At 36.4% G+C, this 18,472-nt stretch overlaps 1 protein-coding gene across 8 annotated transcripts in view; it reads right to left on the bottom strand.

Annotated features, from left to right (window-relative positions):
• Window positions 1-18,472, bottom strand: part of Pam (peptidylglycine alpha-amidating monooxygenase) — a 192,280-nt gene that overhangs the window by 19,279 nt on the left and 154,529 nt on the right. For all 8 annotated transcript variants that reach the window (XM_045132249.1, XM_045132247.1, XM_045132246.1 and 5 more), the window contains 5 exons: window positions 13,347-13,463; window positions 10,039-10,111; window positions 8,777-8,987; window positions 7,376-7,576; window positions 6,020-6,135 (listed from right to left, as the gene is read on the bottom strand). In XM_045132249.1, coding sequence (XP_044988184.1) covers window positions 6,020-6,135; window positions 7,376-7,576; window positions 8,777-8,987; window positions 10,039-10,111; window positions 13,347-13,463 — 718 coding nt within the window. The remainder of the gene's footprint in view (window positions 1-6,019; window positions 6,136-7,375; window positions 7,577-8,776; window positions 8,988-10,038; window positions 10,112-13,346; window positions 13,464-18,472) is intronic.

Genomic DNA, 18,472 nt, shown 5'->3' on the forward strand with positions numbered 1-18,472 from the left:
AACAGTACTGAAATTGGTAAAGACTATGAGGACTTTTAAAGTGATGCTTAATGCATTTTGTATTGTGAGATGGCCAGGAACCTGTGGAAACAAGGGGTGGGAGGTTATGGTTTAAAAGCATCACGTTTGAGTGTCAGGTTGACAGGGGGTAGACTTGTTATGGGTAATCTCTGTTTGCCAACTTGACAGAATTTAGCATCACTATTGAAACAAAACCCTGATCAAATCTGTGAGATATCTTCCCAATTCAGTCAGCTGAGGTGGGAGAGCCCACCCGGGCTGTCAGTGGCACTATCCCAAGGGCCGGGGTCCTGCGATGTAAAACGTGTAAAGCTTGCTGGCCAAGCCACATTCATGCTTCTCTCTCCCTTGTATGTATCTTCTATCTTCTTACCACTATCAAAGTTGTTTTTCCAAGCCTATGTAAGTCAAAAGGATCAGGAATAATTTTGTTTTTATTCTTATCTAGCTATTGTGTTAGATTAAAGCCATTTGAATAGCACTGGTAAGGGGAATTGTTAATTTTTTCAAAGATTCAGATCATCTTCATTATTTCCAACATTTGCACTAGAAGACAGGAAATGGCATGGGATCTCATATTCTCAAAGTTCAGTGTTTTAAATATTTTCAGTCTGAAAATTAAGTGACACCTCCTGATACTAGGTGTTATGTGTCTAACATAGGTACTGTGCATTTGAATATATTTTCTTCAGTTAGCATCATGAGGAATAAGGTGCCAGGAGCATTTTATGTAACTTTCTCAGGGTCTCTAAATAAATTCCTTGAAGAGTAGCTTTGAAATACTGTGCTGTTGACATTTTCATCTGTCTACTAAGCCTCCACATGTGTCCCAGGCCCTCATGCTGGCTCTGGACAATTTCTTTCACTTTTGAGGTCAGCAGGCCTCCATGAATACATAGTTCTCAAAAGAAACACTATCTAGGCTACAGTTTTATCAGCCAGTATATGACAACTTTGGTTTGCTGAGTACAAAGGGCACTGATGAGGTCCTACTTGAAGAGTTCATGTTTTGAACATGAAAGCTACCATGCTTCAGAAACTGCCAAAATTTTTTGTAATGTAGAAAAGAAGAGATGAAATAGCCATGCCAGAAAGTATAATTTCTTCATACTCTCAAATGATCTGGTGATAAATGTGCAGAGGCTAGAGAGCCAAAGATCAAAATGTTGCCATGTTGAAACCTCACAGGACTGTCATGAAGCATTAATCATGATTTTGGGGTCAGCTGTGAGTGGCTATAGACTTGAGAAATACAGGTCACTATTGTTCTACGGAAGAGTTCTCAGAAAGAACTTCTCATAAAACATAGTTGTAAGAGATACTGCATATTTTCTGGTAGAAAAACATCACAATGGTGCAGATTTGAAACATAAAATTTAATGCTATGGATATTTAAGGAAAACCTTTCTATTTTCAAAGTGGGACTGATATGAAGATTCTATAGTCTGGGCTTGCAAACTCTTTTTTTTCTCTCACAAAATAAAACTGACAGGAAAAAAGAATGACAGCATCTTCTTTTGACACATGGTGAAGAATGTCTGGGCCTCAAACATCTTATATTAACATTTCATCAGGAATTTTTGAGCCACTCAAGATCAAAACTATGTTTGTTGCAACAGAACCATAAGGCTTAACAGTACTTATTTTTGAGATACACACACACACACACACACACACACACACACACACACACACACGTGTATTTATATATATTTGAGGTAGGGTCTTGCTGATCTGGAATTCACTATGCAGTCTTAGGATGGAACTCACCTATTTCTGCCTCCCAAGTGCTGGGATTAAAGGTGTGTGCCATCATGTCCAGCTTAATAGTTTTGCTTTAAATTTTATTTTTATTTAAGAGAGAGAGGGAGAGGGAGGGAAGGAGAGAGGGAGCGAGGGAGAGAATGGGCACACCAGGGCCTCTAGCACTGCAAAAAACTCCAGAAGCATGTGATACCTTGTGCTTATGTGGCTTACATGGGTCCTGGGGAATCAAACCTGGGTCTTTTGGCTTTGTATGCAAGTGCCTTAACCACTAAACCATCTCTCCAGGCCCCGGCTTAATAGTTTTTATAAGAAGTTTCAGTGTGTTTATGTTCTGACTTAAATATAGCTACAGGAGGTGAGAGTGTAGCTCTGTGGTGGCGTGCTTGCTCTATCTGTATGTAGTCCTGGTCTCCAGCCTCAACACGTCCCCACTCTCAACAGCCTTTGCATATGTATTCATACCTCAAGATTAAAAGGTTAAACATTTTAGAGTCAGAAAGATTTGGATTTAAGATCACATATACTCTTCGTAAAAGTATTTTTTAAGAGTTGGAGAGATAGCTTAGCAGTTAAGGCACCTGCATGCAAAGCCTAAGGACCCATGATCAACTCTCCAGATCCCATATCTGCCAGATGTGCAACAGCAAAACAAGCACAAGGTTGCCCATGTCCACTAGGTGGTGTAAGCATCTGGAGTTCCATTTCAGTGGCTGAGGCCCTGGCATGCTAATTCTCTCTCTCTTTCAAATAAAAACAAAATTAAAAATTTACTTATTTATTTATTTAAGGGGCAGAGGTAGAGAGAAAGAGACAGATTGAGAGAGAATAGGCAGGCCAGGGCCAGGGCGTGTAGCCACTTCAAATGAATTCCAAATGCATGTGCCACCTTGTGCGTCTGGCTTACATGGGTACTGGGGAATGGAACTTTGGTCCATAGGCTTCACAGGCAAGCCCCTTGACTGCTAAGCCATCTCTCCAGCCCTTATGTGTACTCTTTACTGTCGCTTTGGATAAGTAGTTCATGTGTGTTTCTTTTACTTCAATATTTCCAAATCTTATAATTTTAACATCCATTGTGAAGGTTCAAGAAAATCATGAGACTAGGCACACTGCTCCTCTTGTTGTTGTTATAAAGGGGTAGGAAAGATTCTCATCTTCTTCTACATGTATGTCTTTGCACATGAAAGACCAAAAGTCCAATTTGATGGGGGGGTGTTATGTGTGAAAGCATATGATGAGGGACCACATGTTGCCCCTTGCATTCGAACTGGGATGTGACTTATGTGTACTTTACCCTCACAGCTTTGAGTTTCAGTACTGAAGGTTAAACCTAGGGCCTCATGCATGCTCAGCAAATGTTCTACAACTGAGCTATATCCCCAGTCCCCAAACTTTCTTTTTCTGGCATGTGCTTGTGTATGCATTTTCATGTACATGGGATTGCATGCGTATGTACGTGCAGGTATCTGTGTACATGTGCATGTGAAGAGCAGAGGACAACTTGGGGTGTCGTCCTCAAGAATTCTATCCATCTCCATTGAGACATGGTCTCTCACTGGCTTGAAGCTCATCCGTTTGGCAAATAAAAATCTGGCTGATGAGCCACGCCATCCTCCTATCTTGACCTCAGCAATACTGGGATTATAGACACAGGTTACCATGCTTGGTATTTTTACATGGGTACTGGGAATCGAACTCACATCCTCATGCTGTGAGACAAATACTTTACTGCATCATTTCTCTAGCTCATTTATATATATATATATTTTTAACAGCATTCCACAGAACTGTCTTTATAGGTCTTACTGTCTCATTTTCCTTGCGTGGTAACATGGTGATCAAACATTCAGATATAAACATATCTAAATAGTCTAAATATCTAAATTCAAAGTGAATAAATGTGAGTAAATCAGCAATTGGTATGACCAAACATACAGTGTAAAACTTGACTTAACAATGAGTCAAAATCTATATTATTTCTTGGATCCAAATTTAATCTTTAAGATGACTACCTAATTAAATAAAAATTCTGACAGATTCCTAAATCATCCTCACTTTATTGAATCAGTGCAATTTTCTGTTTTGGCATATTAACAAGTCTTATTTACTGAAAGGAAACAAAAACAAACAAAGAAACAAGTACATATTGGAGTGAGGCTCTCTTTTCACATTTGCTGTATTGACCCTCATATTGTGACTCAGTCATCAGTGGACTGGATGTCTGGTGACTGCTGATGTTAAGGAAAAGTGCTTTCTGAAATTTTAATTCAGATCTATTTGAATTCTTACAAGAGTAAGACTTAGCACTTGGTTTTGATTTATAATTGCATATTTTAATTAAATTGTAATAACCTAGACACAGCACATAACCATTAAAAGAACCAGAAAGGCAAACATTCTGCTATGCAAAGTGAATACCTGAAAGCAAGTGAAGCTTCTTGCTTCTTTTATAAGTAAATATAAGGAAGTTAGCTCAAAGGGATATAGCCGTGAAGAATAGATAATCAATGAGGGTATGAATCACTTTGGGGTCAAAAAATATATTTTCAAAGCAACAATTTTCCTTCTAATAGATGCTAGGATTTGGCATGTGATTACTTATTGTAAAAACAAAGGATACCCAAATAAAACAATCCATGAATTAATCTTAGGTTCATATTCCCTAAGGTTTGATTCAGATGCTGTTACTCTTCCAAAAGCTCCACTGAGGAAGAGGCTGTGCTCCTTTGCACTTGATTATGTCCTCAGAATCCAATATAATGCCTGGGATGAAAGCTGATAAGACCCAGATCATCTGTCCTTTTACAATCTTATTGCCAAAGTATTAGAGCATTTTAAAAATTCTTCCTTTTTTAATTTAGCAAACTTAGTTTCTTAACAAAAGTGTAAAAATTATGGTATCAAGACCTATTTTGAGCAGTGGGTTATGATAACTGTATTTTGATCCAAGTAAATAAATACTTGCATATTTTGAAAAATAACTTTTTGAGCATTTTGGCAGGCTGGTTTTTTTTTTTTTTTTTTTAAACACACTGATATACACAAAATGTAGTTCTGTAGTGTGTTCAGCACTCTGGTTACCCTGGAAATTCCAGTGCAGGTGAAGTTTACTGGGGCACTTAATCACATTCAGCGTGCATGTCAAAACACTGTTAGAGTATGTGGTGACACGTCACATGAAGGAAAATAGGCCTTTAACTTCCTGCCTAACCCAGTCTTTAGAACTTGAATAAATCCCAGGAAGTGCTATTCTGAACTCTTGTCACTTAGTAACATCTTAGCAATAATAAAAGTAAATAAGGTTTCTACTGAAGAAGAACAATAAGGTACACTTAACATATAGTATCTTTACTACTTCAATGAAACAAGGAAAATAATTCATCTCCCATCTATCTATATATCTATCCATCCATCCATCAATTATCTATCTATCTATCTATCTATCTATCTATCTATCTATCTATCTACCTACTTATCTATCATCATCATCATCCATCACTCTATCCAACAATCTGTTTGTCTATCAGCTACCTATTTTGGTGTGCCACCTATAGTGTACTTAATGTATCTATTATATTCAAAGTCTACTGCAAACATACAACTGCATATGGGTGAATATTTTTAAAGACTATGGACAAGGGAAGACTGATTAAAAATATTATTATTGGGGCTGGAGAGATGGCTTAGCAGTTAAGGTGCATGCCTGCAAAGACTAAGGACCGAGGTTTGATTCTCCAGGTCCCACATAAGCCAGATGCTCATCGTGGCACATGCGTCTGGAGTTTGTTTGCAGTGGCTAGAAGCCCTGGTGTGCCCATTCTCGCTCTCTCTAAAAATATTATTATTATGTGTGTGTGAGAGAATGAATGAATGAATATGGACGCACCAAACAAAAGAATGCCAGACAAATGTGCCATTTTGTGCATCTGGCTTTATGTGGGTACTGGGGAATTGAACCTGGGCCAGCAGGCTTCGGAAGAAAGTGCCTTTAACTTTTCAGGCATCTCCCCACCCCAGGGAAACTTTTTTTCATTTGAAAATAATAATGATTTAGGAAAAGGCAAGTTATTTTAAATAAAATACCACAATAGGATACTGCTGTCAATTCAGCTAAGAAATTTATCATATCCTCTAAGTTTTTTTTTATAAGTCCAAGTACAAAGCAATGTCATTATTCATGCACTAATATAATTTTTGTTAAAATTGAAATGTAGATAATGCATGTAAATACCTTGCGTACTGGCTTGAAGACATCTATAATTTCTCCACTGGAAAAGTTCATCACAAATCCTTGCACAGGTTCTTGTTCCCCAAAGTAAGGCTTCCCATTCACGGCAAAGAGCAAGCCTGGAAATATGGATTAAGATAAGCTTTCATATTGAAGGTCAACTTTGTCTTTACAATTTCTAACAAAATTTACATATAAAATACTTAGTAAATGTTGCCTCCAGAGTTAACCAGATTTGGGGCAAACAAGTCAGAGGACTAACTTCATTGTAATAAGAAAATCAGAGACTGGGAGGTCTGATCTACTTAGGAGGCCAGTGAAAATCAGGAATACATAGTTATTGATATATACATATATTGACATATAGATATAGATGTAATATAGGTACCCTAAGAAGGAATAGTGAAAAGCCAAGTTATTCAAGACAGTTATTCTGGTGTAGCAAATCTTTTGAAAAAATATAATATCTATGATTACTATAATGTCAGTCTGTGTGTGTTTGTGCATACATACATATACATATGCATATGTGTGTGTGCTTATTTTTATTTATTTGAGAGAAAGAGGCAGAAAGACAGAGACAGAATGGGTGCACCAGGGCCTCCAGCTACTACAATGAACTTCAGATGCATTACCTTATACATCTGGCTTACGTGGATCCTGAGGAACTGAATTGAGAATTTTTGGCTTTTCAGGCAAATACCTTAACCAGTAAGCAATATTTCTAGCACTATATCTTTGTTAATAAAGAAGTTTTTAGATTATTAAGTTGCTCAGCATTTATTTAAATGCTGGTTTACATTCTAATTATGTATATCTTATTTTATAAGTTCGGACTATTTTTCAAGTCTCCTTGGAAAATTTTAAAGTCATTAAAAGCTATATGAAAATGAGAAAGAAATCAAAAATTGGTTGTTTCTCCTTGCATGAAGATATAAACCTCCCTTATTTTACATATTTATCTTATTTTAAAAGTTGGCCAGCACATTTTAACAAATGTGAAACAGCAGAATTTTCAATGCTAATTTTGTCAGACATATACCATCTGTTGATGATGTGTGAAGACAATATTAATCATTTAATAACTAGAACATATGATCATAATTAAAGAAAGATGAATGTTTGGGAACATTTTAAAACCCAATACAAATAGCTGTTAACTCTTTTTGCAAAAGGAATAAAATAGTGACATTTAAGTTGAAAATAATTTATAGTGTGGGAACATATTTAAGACAACTTCAAGATTTGGTATATAATGCATTTTTATCCTATTAAAAATGATCAAAACACATTCAGATAAGGAAAACCACTTTAAAGAGTAGAATATTGTATAACAAAACACACAAAAAGATGAAATACCTGGAACATATGAAATTGCAAATACATTTCTTCCAAATGATGCATGCTTGATCTCTCTCACAAATTCTTTGTTGTCAGTTTTAAAACACTGGATCCGCCCATTTTCTCTGTCTGCCACACACAGTTGGCCCAAATGGGGCACAAGTGCCAAGCTATGAGGAACACGAAATTGGCCTGGCTTAGGATTGCTCTCTGAAGACTCTACAAAACAAAGAAAAGTCTCAGATATGTCATTTATGAATTTATCCACTGTCTGATTCTATAATTTTATAACTCAAAATTTATGACAGAACACCAAGAAATGTTTATATTTAGTCTGTTATATCATACATACGACCCACAAACACATGACAGATTTTCTATTTGGACAGTTTTTACTGGAAACATTATTTTCCCTTAAACCTCCTCCATGTATACCAGCTGACAGAAAGCTGGAAAAAGCCACACTGCATGCAGCTCAATGGGAGAGAGAGAACTCACCAGTGAAGATACTCCACAGTGGACACTGCAAAACTTATGTCAGGCCAAACAGGTCAAATGAGCCAATAGGTACAAAAGTGGCACATCTGTTTGTGGGGAACCAACTGCTCTCTAATTTGACTGGAGGCCTGCTCCATGGAAGAGCATACACCCCTGATACTGAAAACCTACAACAGGGGTAGTCATGAGCCCTAGGGGTGTAATGTCTGTTGTTGTCTGGCTAAATGTATATACTATGCTAATCAATCTGCCCAAGAAGCTCTTCTCTTAATGCTCATACCCATATCTTAATGCTACTCTCACTTTCTTGTTAGAGAATTTTCTCTTTTCAGATGGCAGTGACCTTGCAATGACTCAGAAGGCACCACGGTGCTGAGAAGAAGTGACAGAGGAGTGCTCAGCACTGCAATATCTCTATCACAACTTCCAAGGCTCAGGGTCCATTGTGGAAGAGGTGTTGGAAAGAATGTAAAAGCCAAAGGAAGGGTAGGAGTTCTTACAATGTGTTCCTCCAGACACAAAATGGCCTGGCTATTCATGACCTCACAGCGTCTGATACTACCTATACACGACCATCAAAATAATAGGAAGAAAAGATGATGACATCAAAATAAAAGAGACTGATTGAGAGGGGGAGAGGATATGATGGAGTTTCAAAGGGGAAAGTGGGTGGGGGGGAGGGAATTACCATGGGATATTATTTACAATCATGGAAGTTGTTAATTATTCAACATAAAAAATTAAATTAAAAAATTAAGAAAGGGAATGTGTGTGTGTGTGTGCGTGGTGACTAAGCCAACTGGTTACATACAATGACCTTGTTTTCTTCATACCCTAAAGAATGTGAGGAGTGGCCAAGGTCATGGTCCAGGTCATAGTTTGTCAGAATTACAATCAGAGATCAAGAGCCCAATTGGATACCTTCTCCCCATTGTGTGATGAACTTTCCACTTGGTGAAAACTGCACAATCCGACTATTACAGTAACCATCTGACACGTAGATGGCTCCAGTGCTGGGATCCACAGCCACGTCAGTTGGTTGGCAGAAGTGATTTTGGTCGCTGCCTGGTTGCATGCTCCTTCCCAGGACTAAGAGAGGTCCTTCTTTATGGTTTAGATTCAGCTTGAATACCTGTTTGAAAAAGAGTAAAACCCTTACCTGCTTCTCATGACTATTGGCACCCACATGATGACAAACACTTGAATAAGCAGTTACAGACCAAAAGGCTTATTTAAAAGCAAATAACGTGAAGACCCAGATTGGATCCTAGAAACCATCTGATCTGATTCCCTAAATTGATAATTAGACACATAGAGATTAAGTGGTTTACTTAATGCCATCCAGTTAATACATAATGAACACTGTTACTTGTATGTGGATCTCCTTTTTATCCACCTCAACTACCTTTCTGTCTTTCCTTAGATAATATGACAATGACCTTCAGATAGTACATAAATAAAAGGGTGTTTACTGAGCTTATAGCTAAAGATTGTTAAGAAAACACCTTAATAACTCATAACTAAGAGTGAGAGTGAGGCTTCTTTTTCCCATTCTTCCTAGTTCTATGCCACCAACATTATATTTTACAAGCTTACTTTGTGGTAGAAAACAACCTTAGGACTATTTTGTGACTAAAATAAATGATGTCACAAAATAACAACTATTCTGTTTTATTGTACATAAATGTATACATGTGAGGATACAATGAGAAGATGCTCATCTGCAAGACAGCCTTCATCACCCTACTATGCTGGTTCCTTGATCTTAGCTGTCTAGGCTCTAGACCTATGAGAAATGATTTTCTTCTGTTGATAGGCCAGCGAGTCTATGGATTTCTTCTAGTAGGCTGAACTAAGACATGACTGTTCCATTGTCCTGTTATCAACTTATATTTTGTTATCAACTTCTTGAGTCATAGGAAAAGACCCAGGGAATTCCAAAGCACTTTGAAAGCTTAACCATCTTAGCTTCTTTTTAAATTAATTAATTAACTAATTTTGTTTTCTGAGATAGGATCTCACTCTAGCCCAGGCTGACCTAGAATTCACTATTGTAGTCTCAGACTATCCTTAAACTCATGGCAATCCTCCTAACTCTGCCTCTAGTGTGCTGGAATCAAAGGCATGCACCACCATGCCCGGCTTAGCTTTTATTTGAATATACTGACAAATTGGAAGATTACCTGATGGAGAGCTACATCCGTGACCCAGTAATTTCCATCTTTATCTATACTCAATCCATGTGGCAAGTAAAACCTGTAAAACCAAAGTAATAAAATAAAATAAAAATAAAAGTATCTTAATTATATTTATTCAAGCACACAAGAGAATCATTTATTTATAATTAGCATATAAGTATACATGTATAATATCAATGTATATTTGTATAATTATAAAAAACATCAAAATGAGCCAGGTGTGGTAGTGCAGACCTTTAATCCAAGAACTTGGGAGGCAGAGGTAGAGGATCGCCATGAGTTTGAGGCCACACTGAGACTATATACTGAATTCCAGGTCAGCTTGAGCTAGAGTGAAACCCTAACTCAGAAAAAAACAAAACAAAACAAAACAAAAAAACAAAAAAAAAAAAAAAACACCACCAAAAATGGATTAAGTGATAATATCTCTTATAATGATGAATTCTTTATGAAAAACCTTCAGCTGCATTTAATCAATCAAATTAAATGTATAAGGGCAGCCTACATAAAATTTTATTTGTTATAAAGAATGCTCTATTAGGGAAATGCTTATTGGGCAGTTTGGTGAGCATAGTATATACATTTTGCCAGACAGCAACAGACATTACACCCTGAGGGCTCATGACTACCCCTGTTGTAGGTTTTCAGTATCAGGGGTGTATTCTCTCCCATGGAGTGGGCCACCAGTCAAATTAGAGGGTGGTTGGTTTTTCCCATAATAGATGTACCACTATTGCATCCATTGGCTCATTTGGCCTGGCTGGCCAAATATAAGGCTTGCAGTGTCCACTGTTGAGTATCTTCATTGGTTATTTCTCCCGCCCCCCCCCCCCTTGAACTGCATGTAGCATGGCTTTTTCCAGCTTTCTGTCAGCGGGTAGACATGGAGGAGGTTTTCACCTCAGCTCTGGCAGGATTTCTCAGTGACCTTGCAGCCCAAGTATGTGGAGTCCTCAGCAATAGGGATTTACCATCTATTCCTGGCATGAAACCAAGGACTTACGCAATGGCCTGTAATGTTTTGGGATCATCAGGGGCCTTCCTGACCTTGGGATGACTCAGAAGGCACCATGGTACTGAGAAGAAGTGACAGAGGAATGCTCAGCATTGCAATATCTTTATCATACCTTCCAAGGCTCAGGGTCCATTGCAGAAGAGGTGTTGGAAAGAATGTAAGAGCCACAGGAAGGGTAGGACTCCTTACAATGTGCTCCTCCAGACACAAAATGGCCTGGCTATCCATGACCTCACAGTGCCTGACACTACTTACATAAGATCATCATAAAAGGAAGAAGAGATCATGACATCAAAAGAAAAAAGAAACTGATTGAGAGGAGTAGGGGATATGATGGAGAGTGGAGTTTCAAAGGGGAAAGTCAGGGTAAGGAGAGAATTACAATGGGATATGATATTGTTTACAATCATGGAAGTTGTCAATAAAAAAGAATGCTCTATTACGCAACACAAATAACATGAAATTAAAATCAAGATCTAATATCATAAATATTAATGCTTTAGAGATATATATATAAAACAAATTGCCCTGAGAAATATACTGGATTTCCATATTTGAACAGTTAAAAAGTCTTCCAAGGAAATGTAGTATCATATTAATAGAAAACATTAAATATGTAACTCCAAAGCTTTGAGAGTGGCTACAAAAGATAATAAAACACAAAGATATCAGCTTTGATCAGGGTTGTGACCCTCCAGGTTCAGTGAAGCATGAGCTGGACAATCTCTAGAGAAGATTACTATTCAGCAAATCTGTCAGGATGATCTGAGTACGAGACTTGCAGCTGATGCACACAGAGGCCCACAGGTTTTAGGAACCTGGGCAGAGTTAACACATGGTTCTTGCTTGTCCAATGACACCCGGCAGTCCTACAAGCTTCTGTGCCAACTTCTACACAACGCAGATGCTGGCACTAGAGATTTTCCTTTTTTTTTCTGGGGTGGGGGCACATTTGTAGCACTTTAATCTTAACTAATAGGCTCCACTAGATCTCCATGTTGGTCACTGAAAGTGAAGGCTGTGATTTGCTTTCAGGATTGACTCTGCACTGCTGGCTCCAAGGTGGCTTAACTGCAGTTGTTCCATCTTCATCCTTAATTCCTTTCTGAGATGATTTCTGATTAATGGACGTGGTTCCAGAGAGATAGGCTCACCCAGAGTGGTAGATATGGTATTAGAAGTTGGCCTGTTATGTATCATGTGAGAATAGTATGAAAATGCCAAGTCTCACTATTTCCACCTCCACTAGCTGCTATTCCAGAAGCAGTGTCTCCCTGTCTTTCCAAGGCTGGCCTTCACTGGGCTTAAGCAGATGGAGAAGGACATAGCTGTGGAAGCCGCCAGGTTACAATGGATCAGATGACTCTGGAAGCTTTCTTTTTGTTTGTTTTGCTTGCCAAATGCTTTACATATGCATGCAAAGGAAAACTAAAAATGGTATTGCTTTAAAATGGTATTTAATTTTAGGTGGGAAGAGAAAAGCCTTTTATTTTTATCAATGATTGTTTGGTGGTAGTTCAGTTTGTAGTTGTCTGTTGAGGATCCAGCTGACCAAAAGCTTGCTCCACTAAACATACATGTCAAAGCCTGACTGCATATTAGAATCACCTGGAGAGCATCAATAGCATTAGCTACACCAAATCACAGTGCAATCTTTTGAAATTTAAATTTAGGATGACAAATTAACATTATATATATGTATAAGATGTGAAATCATGAGATGTGCACACAATCCATGATGTTTTAATCAAACTAATATATCTATATATCAAATAACTTGTGGTGAGAATATTTGAAATTTACTCTTATTCATTTTCAGATGGGCAAAGGTATCAAATAAATATGACTCCAAATATGTCCCACAAATGGTCAATTGCTATATGAGTAGAATTATTTGGAACTCTCAGATAATTCTAAAGAATATTCAGTTCAAGTTAAAGTAGCTTATTTAGAAAGTATAGCCTAATTAGTCTCTTTCTGTTTTTCTTTCTTTATAATAATAATAATAATAATAATCATGATAATAATAATTATTATTATTGGTTTTTTGAGGTAGGGGCTCACTCTGGTCCAGGCTGACCTGGAATTCACTATGTAGTCTCAGGGTAGCCTCAAACTCATGGCTGGGATTAAAGGTGTGCGCCATCATGCCCGGCTTTAGACTCTTGCCTTCTTAAGGACAGCTTTACAACACACTAAAGACTCAAAAATGCATTTTTTTTTTTAAATCCAGCATAAGCGGTATGTGCCTTAATAAGAAAAAAATCATTTAACTCACAGATTTTTCCCACTAGACTGGAGCACAGCAGCATTATTTGGATCTATGACAAGAATGGTGTCTTCTTCAATTGGCCCAAGTCCTCTTTGCTGATAAACAAATTTGCTGTCAAAAGAGCTAAACAAAATACATTAAAAAACATACTAAGCAACCAGAAGTTCCAAGGCAGTTGACAAATCCAGACTCCTTACTTGAGAATCTCAGTCCACACTCAGAAGAAGGGCTGAGATGCACTCAACTTCACTGTCTCTTGTACTACAAGGTGAACCATTTAGGGTAGTCAGTGGAATGGTGGCATTGACATTATTCAGAAATGCAGTCTTAAACTCACCCGACCCAAATCTGCACTTCCACAAGAACCACTGTGGGAGCTCATATGCACATTAGGATTTGAGAAACATGGATACAAAACTGGTAAGTTAACTAAAAGTCTCTCAATAGCTTTGCATACTTTATAATTCAACATATGTTTTCTCAAATTATAATCAAAGAATATTTTTTCCCATTTCTTTGTGAGACAATAATATTAAGAAGGTAGTGATCAGAAGTATGTTATTGCACTTGCCAAAGGTACAATATATGAACACAAGGGCTATAAAGTATGTTTAAAATATTTCAAGAATATAAAATACTAAAAGAAAAATATGCTTAGAGACATAAAGCTTTTAAAAATATTTTTGTAACAACTTGTTTTTGCTTGCTTGTTTGTTTTGAGGCAGGATGTCACTCTAGCCCAGGCTGACCTGGAACTACCTATGTAACTACTCTAGGATAGCCGTAACCTCACTAGGATCCTTTTGGCCTTGCAAGTGCTGGGATTCAAGGCATGTGCTACCACACCCACCTATAACAGCTTTCAAGATGAGTACTTATAGAATAACTGGTTTGAAAAATGAATATGGAAATTCAAACTTTAATAGTTCCTTTTAGATTATTATCAAATATTGTGAACCCATGTGTTCACATATTTACATTTTAAATTTATATTGCTTTCAAAATTCTTAGCAATATCCTTCTTTAAAAATGCTAATTATAGCCAGGTGTGGTGACGCATACCTTTAATCCCAGCACTCAGGAGGCAGAGGTAGGAGGTAGAGATAGAGGCCACCATGAGACTACATAGAGAATTCCAGGTCAGCCTGAGCTAAAGTGAGACCCTACCTCAAAAAAAAGAAAGAAAAAAAAAAAAAAAAGAAAGCCAACAATCATAGATGAGCCTTTTTAAATATCTGTTTCAAAAACCAAACTAGTCCTTTCTCATCCTTGAGATTCTTAGAATCCAGTGATGATCAAACCCTGAATATGCTATGATTCCTACATTGATATATTATGATAACATTTCAGTTACAAATCAGACATAATAAGACTAAAACTAGCAACTAATACTAAAATAAATATAATATAAATAAAATGCTATACTGCAATAAAATTGCTAGTGTCACTACTCCTGAACTTTGAGATTATTATTAATATAAAGGTTACTTCAACAAAAATACTGTGTTACTTTGACAGTCAATCCAATAACAGAAATAGCCAAATGAGGTGGTGGATCCAGTGTGGATCGACAAAGAAATGATTCATATACTGAACTAGGTATAGGGTAATTTCCTCATGCTGCTCAAAATAGCACACAGTTTTAGGTGTAAAATATGTAACTGTTTACTCCTGGAATTTTTTTCATATAATAGTTTTGGACTATAGTTGACTGAAAGTAACTGAAGCCATTGAAAAATATAACTATAAATCAGAGGAGCTACTGTATATGTAAGGGGAGCTAATAACAAAGATAAGCTCTTATTTAAGCTTTTGTAACAGAGAGGTAAATGAATGAAGCACCAAGAAACCAACACATATTTTCAAAAAGAAAGCACTAGAGTAGTAATAGGTGTGTGTGTGTGTGTGTGTGTGTGTGTGTGTGTGTTCGTAGGCACCAAAAATCAGCAGATGAACAAATATTTCTGTAAAATAGAACTTGGTTTATAGCATCTCAAACAGTTGTAGGGAAATACATTTTCCAGTTCTATTGGATAAAAAAGGATTAACTATCAGATGCAGTAAGGTTACAACTTGGGAACATGACTGCTTAAATCCATCTTACATCCATTGATTGGTTAGTTGGTGCTTTTTTGTGGTACTGATATGAAGTCCCAGTAGGAGTACAAAACACATTTTAAATGATATTCCCTTGCCACTAAAGATATTCATTACACAAGTATATGAGCCTTTTGATTGTTTAGGTCTTTTGGGATTTTTTTTTTCCTGAAAGTTAACAGTAAGTCTCTGAAGTAGTCTTATTAATGATGCATTCAATTGAACACAAAATATTGATTCAAGTCCGTCAACTTAAAAGTTAAATAAAAGTGCATATGCTACTATGTGAAATTAAAACCATATGGAAGTATCCAGAAAGAATCGCATGAAGTTTATGAAACAAAAGTAGCATTATTAATAAAATCCATATAAGATATTTATGGGAACATTATTAAATTAAGATATGAAATTTATTAGAATGATATCAGTGACTGAATATAGGATGTCCTCTTATTTCATGGAAGAACATTTGGTAAGGGGAAATAAGCAGTCATTCACTGTTGCTACCATGAATACTAAGGAATTTATTCTGTACCTGAAAATAAATTCAATAGGATTTCTTTACTTAGAACATCTTAACTAGTCCTCTAGCAAACAAAGATAGATTTAACCATTAAATTCTCCTTTTTCCAATCTCTGACATTAGTTAGCTAAAACTAAAATTAAAAAAAAATTAACATTAAAAAAAAATCAGTTCATCTAATATGGCTGCTTTCACACATAATAAGATGGGCCCCTGTGATGCATTAAGTCTCAAGATTTAAGTCTACTATTATTCATTATTTAGTGCTACTCACACATATAGAAAAATGCTTCCAATGACATATTTTCTGGTCACAAACAGAATTTTCATACAGGTTCCTAATAATCTAGAAATGTCAGTTTTGCAGTAATGCTCTCTTTTTATACAAAGAAATTATTTTATTATATTTTTGACACTGTAAAAATTAGTGTGTACTTACTATACAAAATTATAGTATTCATTGTGACATATATGTACATAATAAATTTTGCTAACAGTCACTTCCCATTATTCTGTTCTTCCTCCAAATAGTCATGCTGCCAATTTAATTTACACACACACACACACAATTTAGATTTTACATGTGTGATAAAACATTAATGTGATAATCTCCATATCTTCTGACATAATTTTCCTATGGCTAAATAAAGCATTACTTTGCACACACACACACACACACACACACACACACACACACACATATATATATTTCTTTATTGATTCATTTGCAGATGGACATCTAAAGCTAATTCCATAACCTCGCTGCTTCTTTCTTTCATTCATTCATTCTTTCTTTCTTCCCCTCTTTCTTTCTTTCTTGTTTGCAATGAGAGAGAAGAAAAAAAAGAGGGGGAAAGAGAGTTAGGTATCCAGGGCCACCTGCCATTGCAAACTCCAGATGCATGCTAAACTTAGTGCACCTAGCTTCATGCGGATAATAGGGAGTCAAACCCTGGCTATCAGGCTTTATAAGCAGGCACCTTTAACCATCGAGTCATCTCTCCAGGCCCCTTTTTCTAAAATAAAAATTTAGTTGAGATGAATGTAGATTCATATGTAGTTTTAAGAAATGACCAAGTGCCTTGAATACTTTCTTCCAGTGATAGGGTATTATAACCAGACAGTGATGTTGATAAGATCCATTGTTTTATTCAGATTCCCTTTTCATTATTTATTTTGTAAAATTTTCTTTGATGGTTAAATTTCATTTGCTTGAGTATGAAATACATGGGCACATTACTTGTCTGTCCCATTCCTACCAAGGATTTAGTAACATGGAAAATTCTCAGGTCCTCTCAATTCTTACTCAGGGCTTTCCATTTCACATAAAGATAGTGCCTGGCTTCATCATGGACAGCTAATAACTATGACAGTACAAAGGCCACTGTAGATTCTCCTGAAACTGCAGCCTATGAGGCTTCAGCAAACTTATGTGTAACTCTCCTTTACTGCAGAATGAAGAGCTACAGAGGAAGAACCATATATTACCTGCTGCTGGTTCATCGTGGAACGAATGTCACTAATACTGTAGGACAATTGCTTACTTTCTCTTCTTGTTTATTCATTTAAATATTCACCATCAATCCTAAATAACTAGTCATATTTTTTGAAGAAAAAATTCCTTCAGTTTCTTTATGAGAGACAGCAGGACCCCCCACTATCTATATCTCTAGTTTATTTTTCCACTCTAATACTTAAAAACATAAATATTATTCCCTGGTAGGGACAGAGACCCAAAATGCTGGGATTGGCCTTCAAGAGTAAAAGCTGTATAAAGGAACAAAGATGAACCATCCAAAACTGGAGTCCTGTGCCACTCAGGTCGTAACTGATGAATAGGCCACTGAAGAGTGCATCTCTTAGAGGTGCTATGCCACACTACTCACACATATAGAAAAATGCTTCCAATGACATATTTCCTGGTCACAAACAGAATTTTCATACAGGTTCCTAATAATCTAGAAATGTCAGTTTTGCAATAATGCTCATAAGCAGTAAAAATAACTAACATGGGGTTTATACATTTATTTTATTATTCACTTTGGGTGTGATAATATTATTATGAAATAGCAAATTAATGGAATAAAAATAAGTAACAAATTCAAACTTGACAAAGTGAATAGATCTGTTTTCGTAATCACCAGTTGGAATGATCAAGATCAAAAATATAAACTTTCTCAGCTTATCAAGGTATTTTACAAGCATCTTATATATAGCAATAAAAACGTGGGTGGTTTGTTTGTTCCTTTTAACATGTACCATAAATTATATTAATGTCAAATGTGTGTAAAAAGGCCATCATATGGACTAAGACTAGCCACTTTTCCACAGAACTACATTTATTACATATAGTTAATGCACTTAAGCTGTATCCAAGAAATGTCTTAGTTATTGGGAACATTCTTCAATTTACCAATTAGAGACTTTTTTCATGTAGCTATAACTCACAGAATAAAACAAAAAAAGATAAGATAAAGGAAAGAATACACCATAAAATAATCTCCACATCCAA

This window comes from Jaculus jaculus, chromosome 13 (genome assembly GCF_020740685.1).
Source record: "Jaculus jaculus isolate mJacJac1 chromosome 13, mJacJac1.mat.Y.cur, whole genome shotgun sequence".
NCBI classification, from domain to species: Eukaryota; Metazoa; Chordata; class Mammalia; order Rodentia; family Dipodidae; genus Jaculus; species Jaculus jaculus.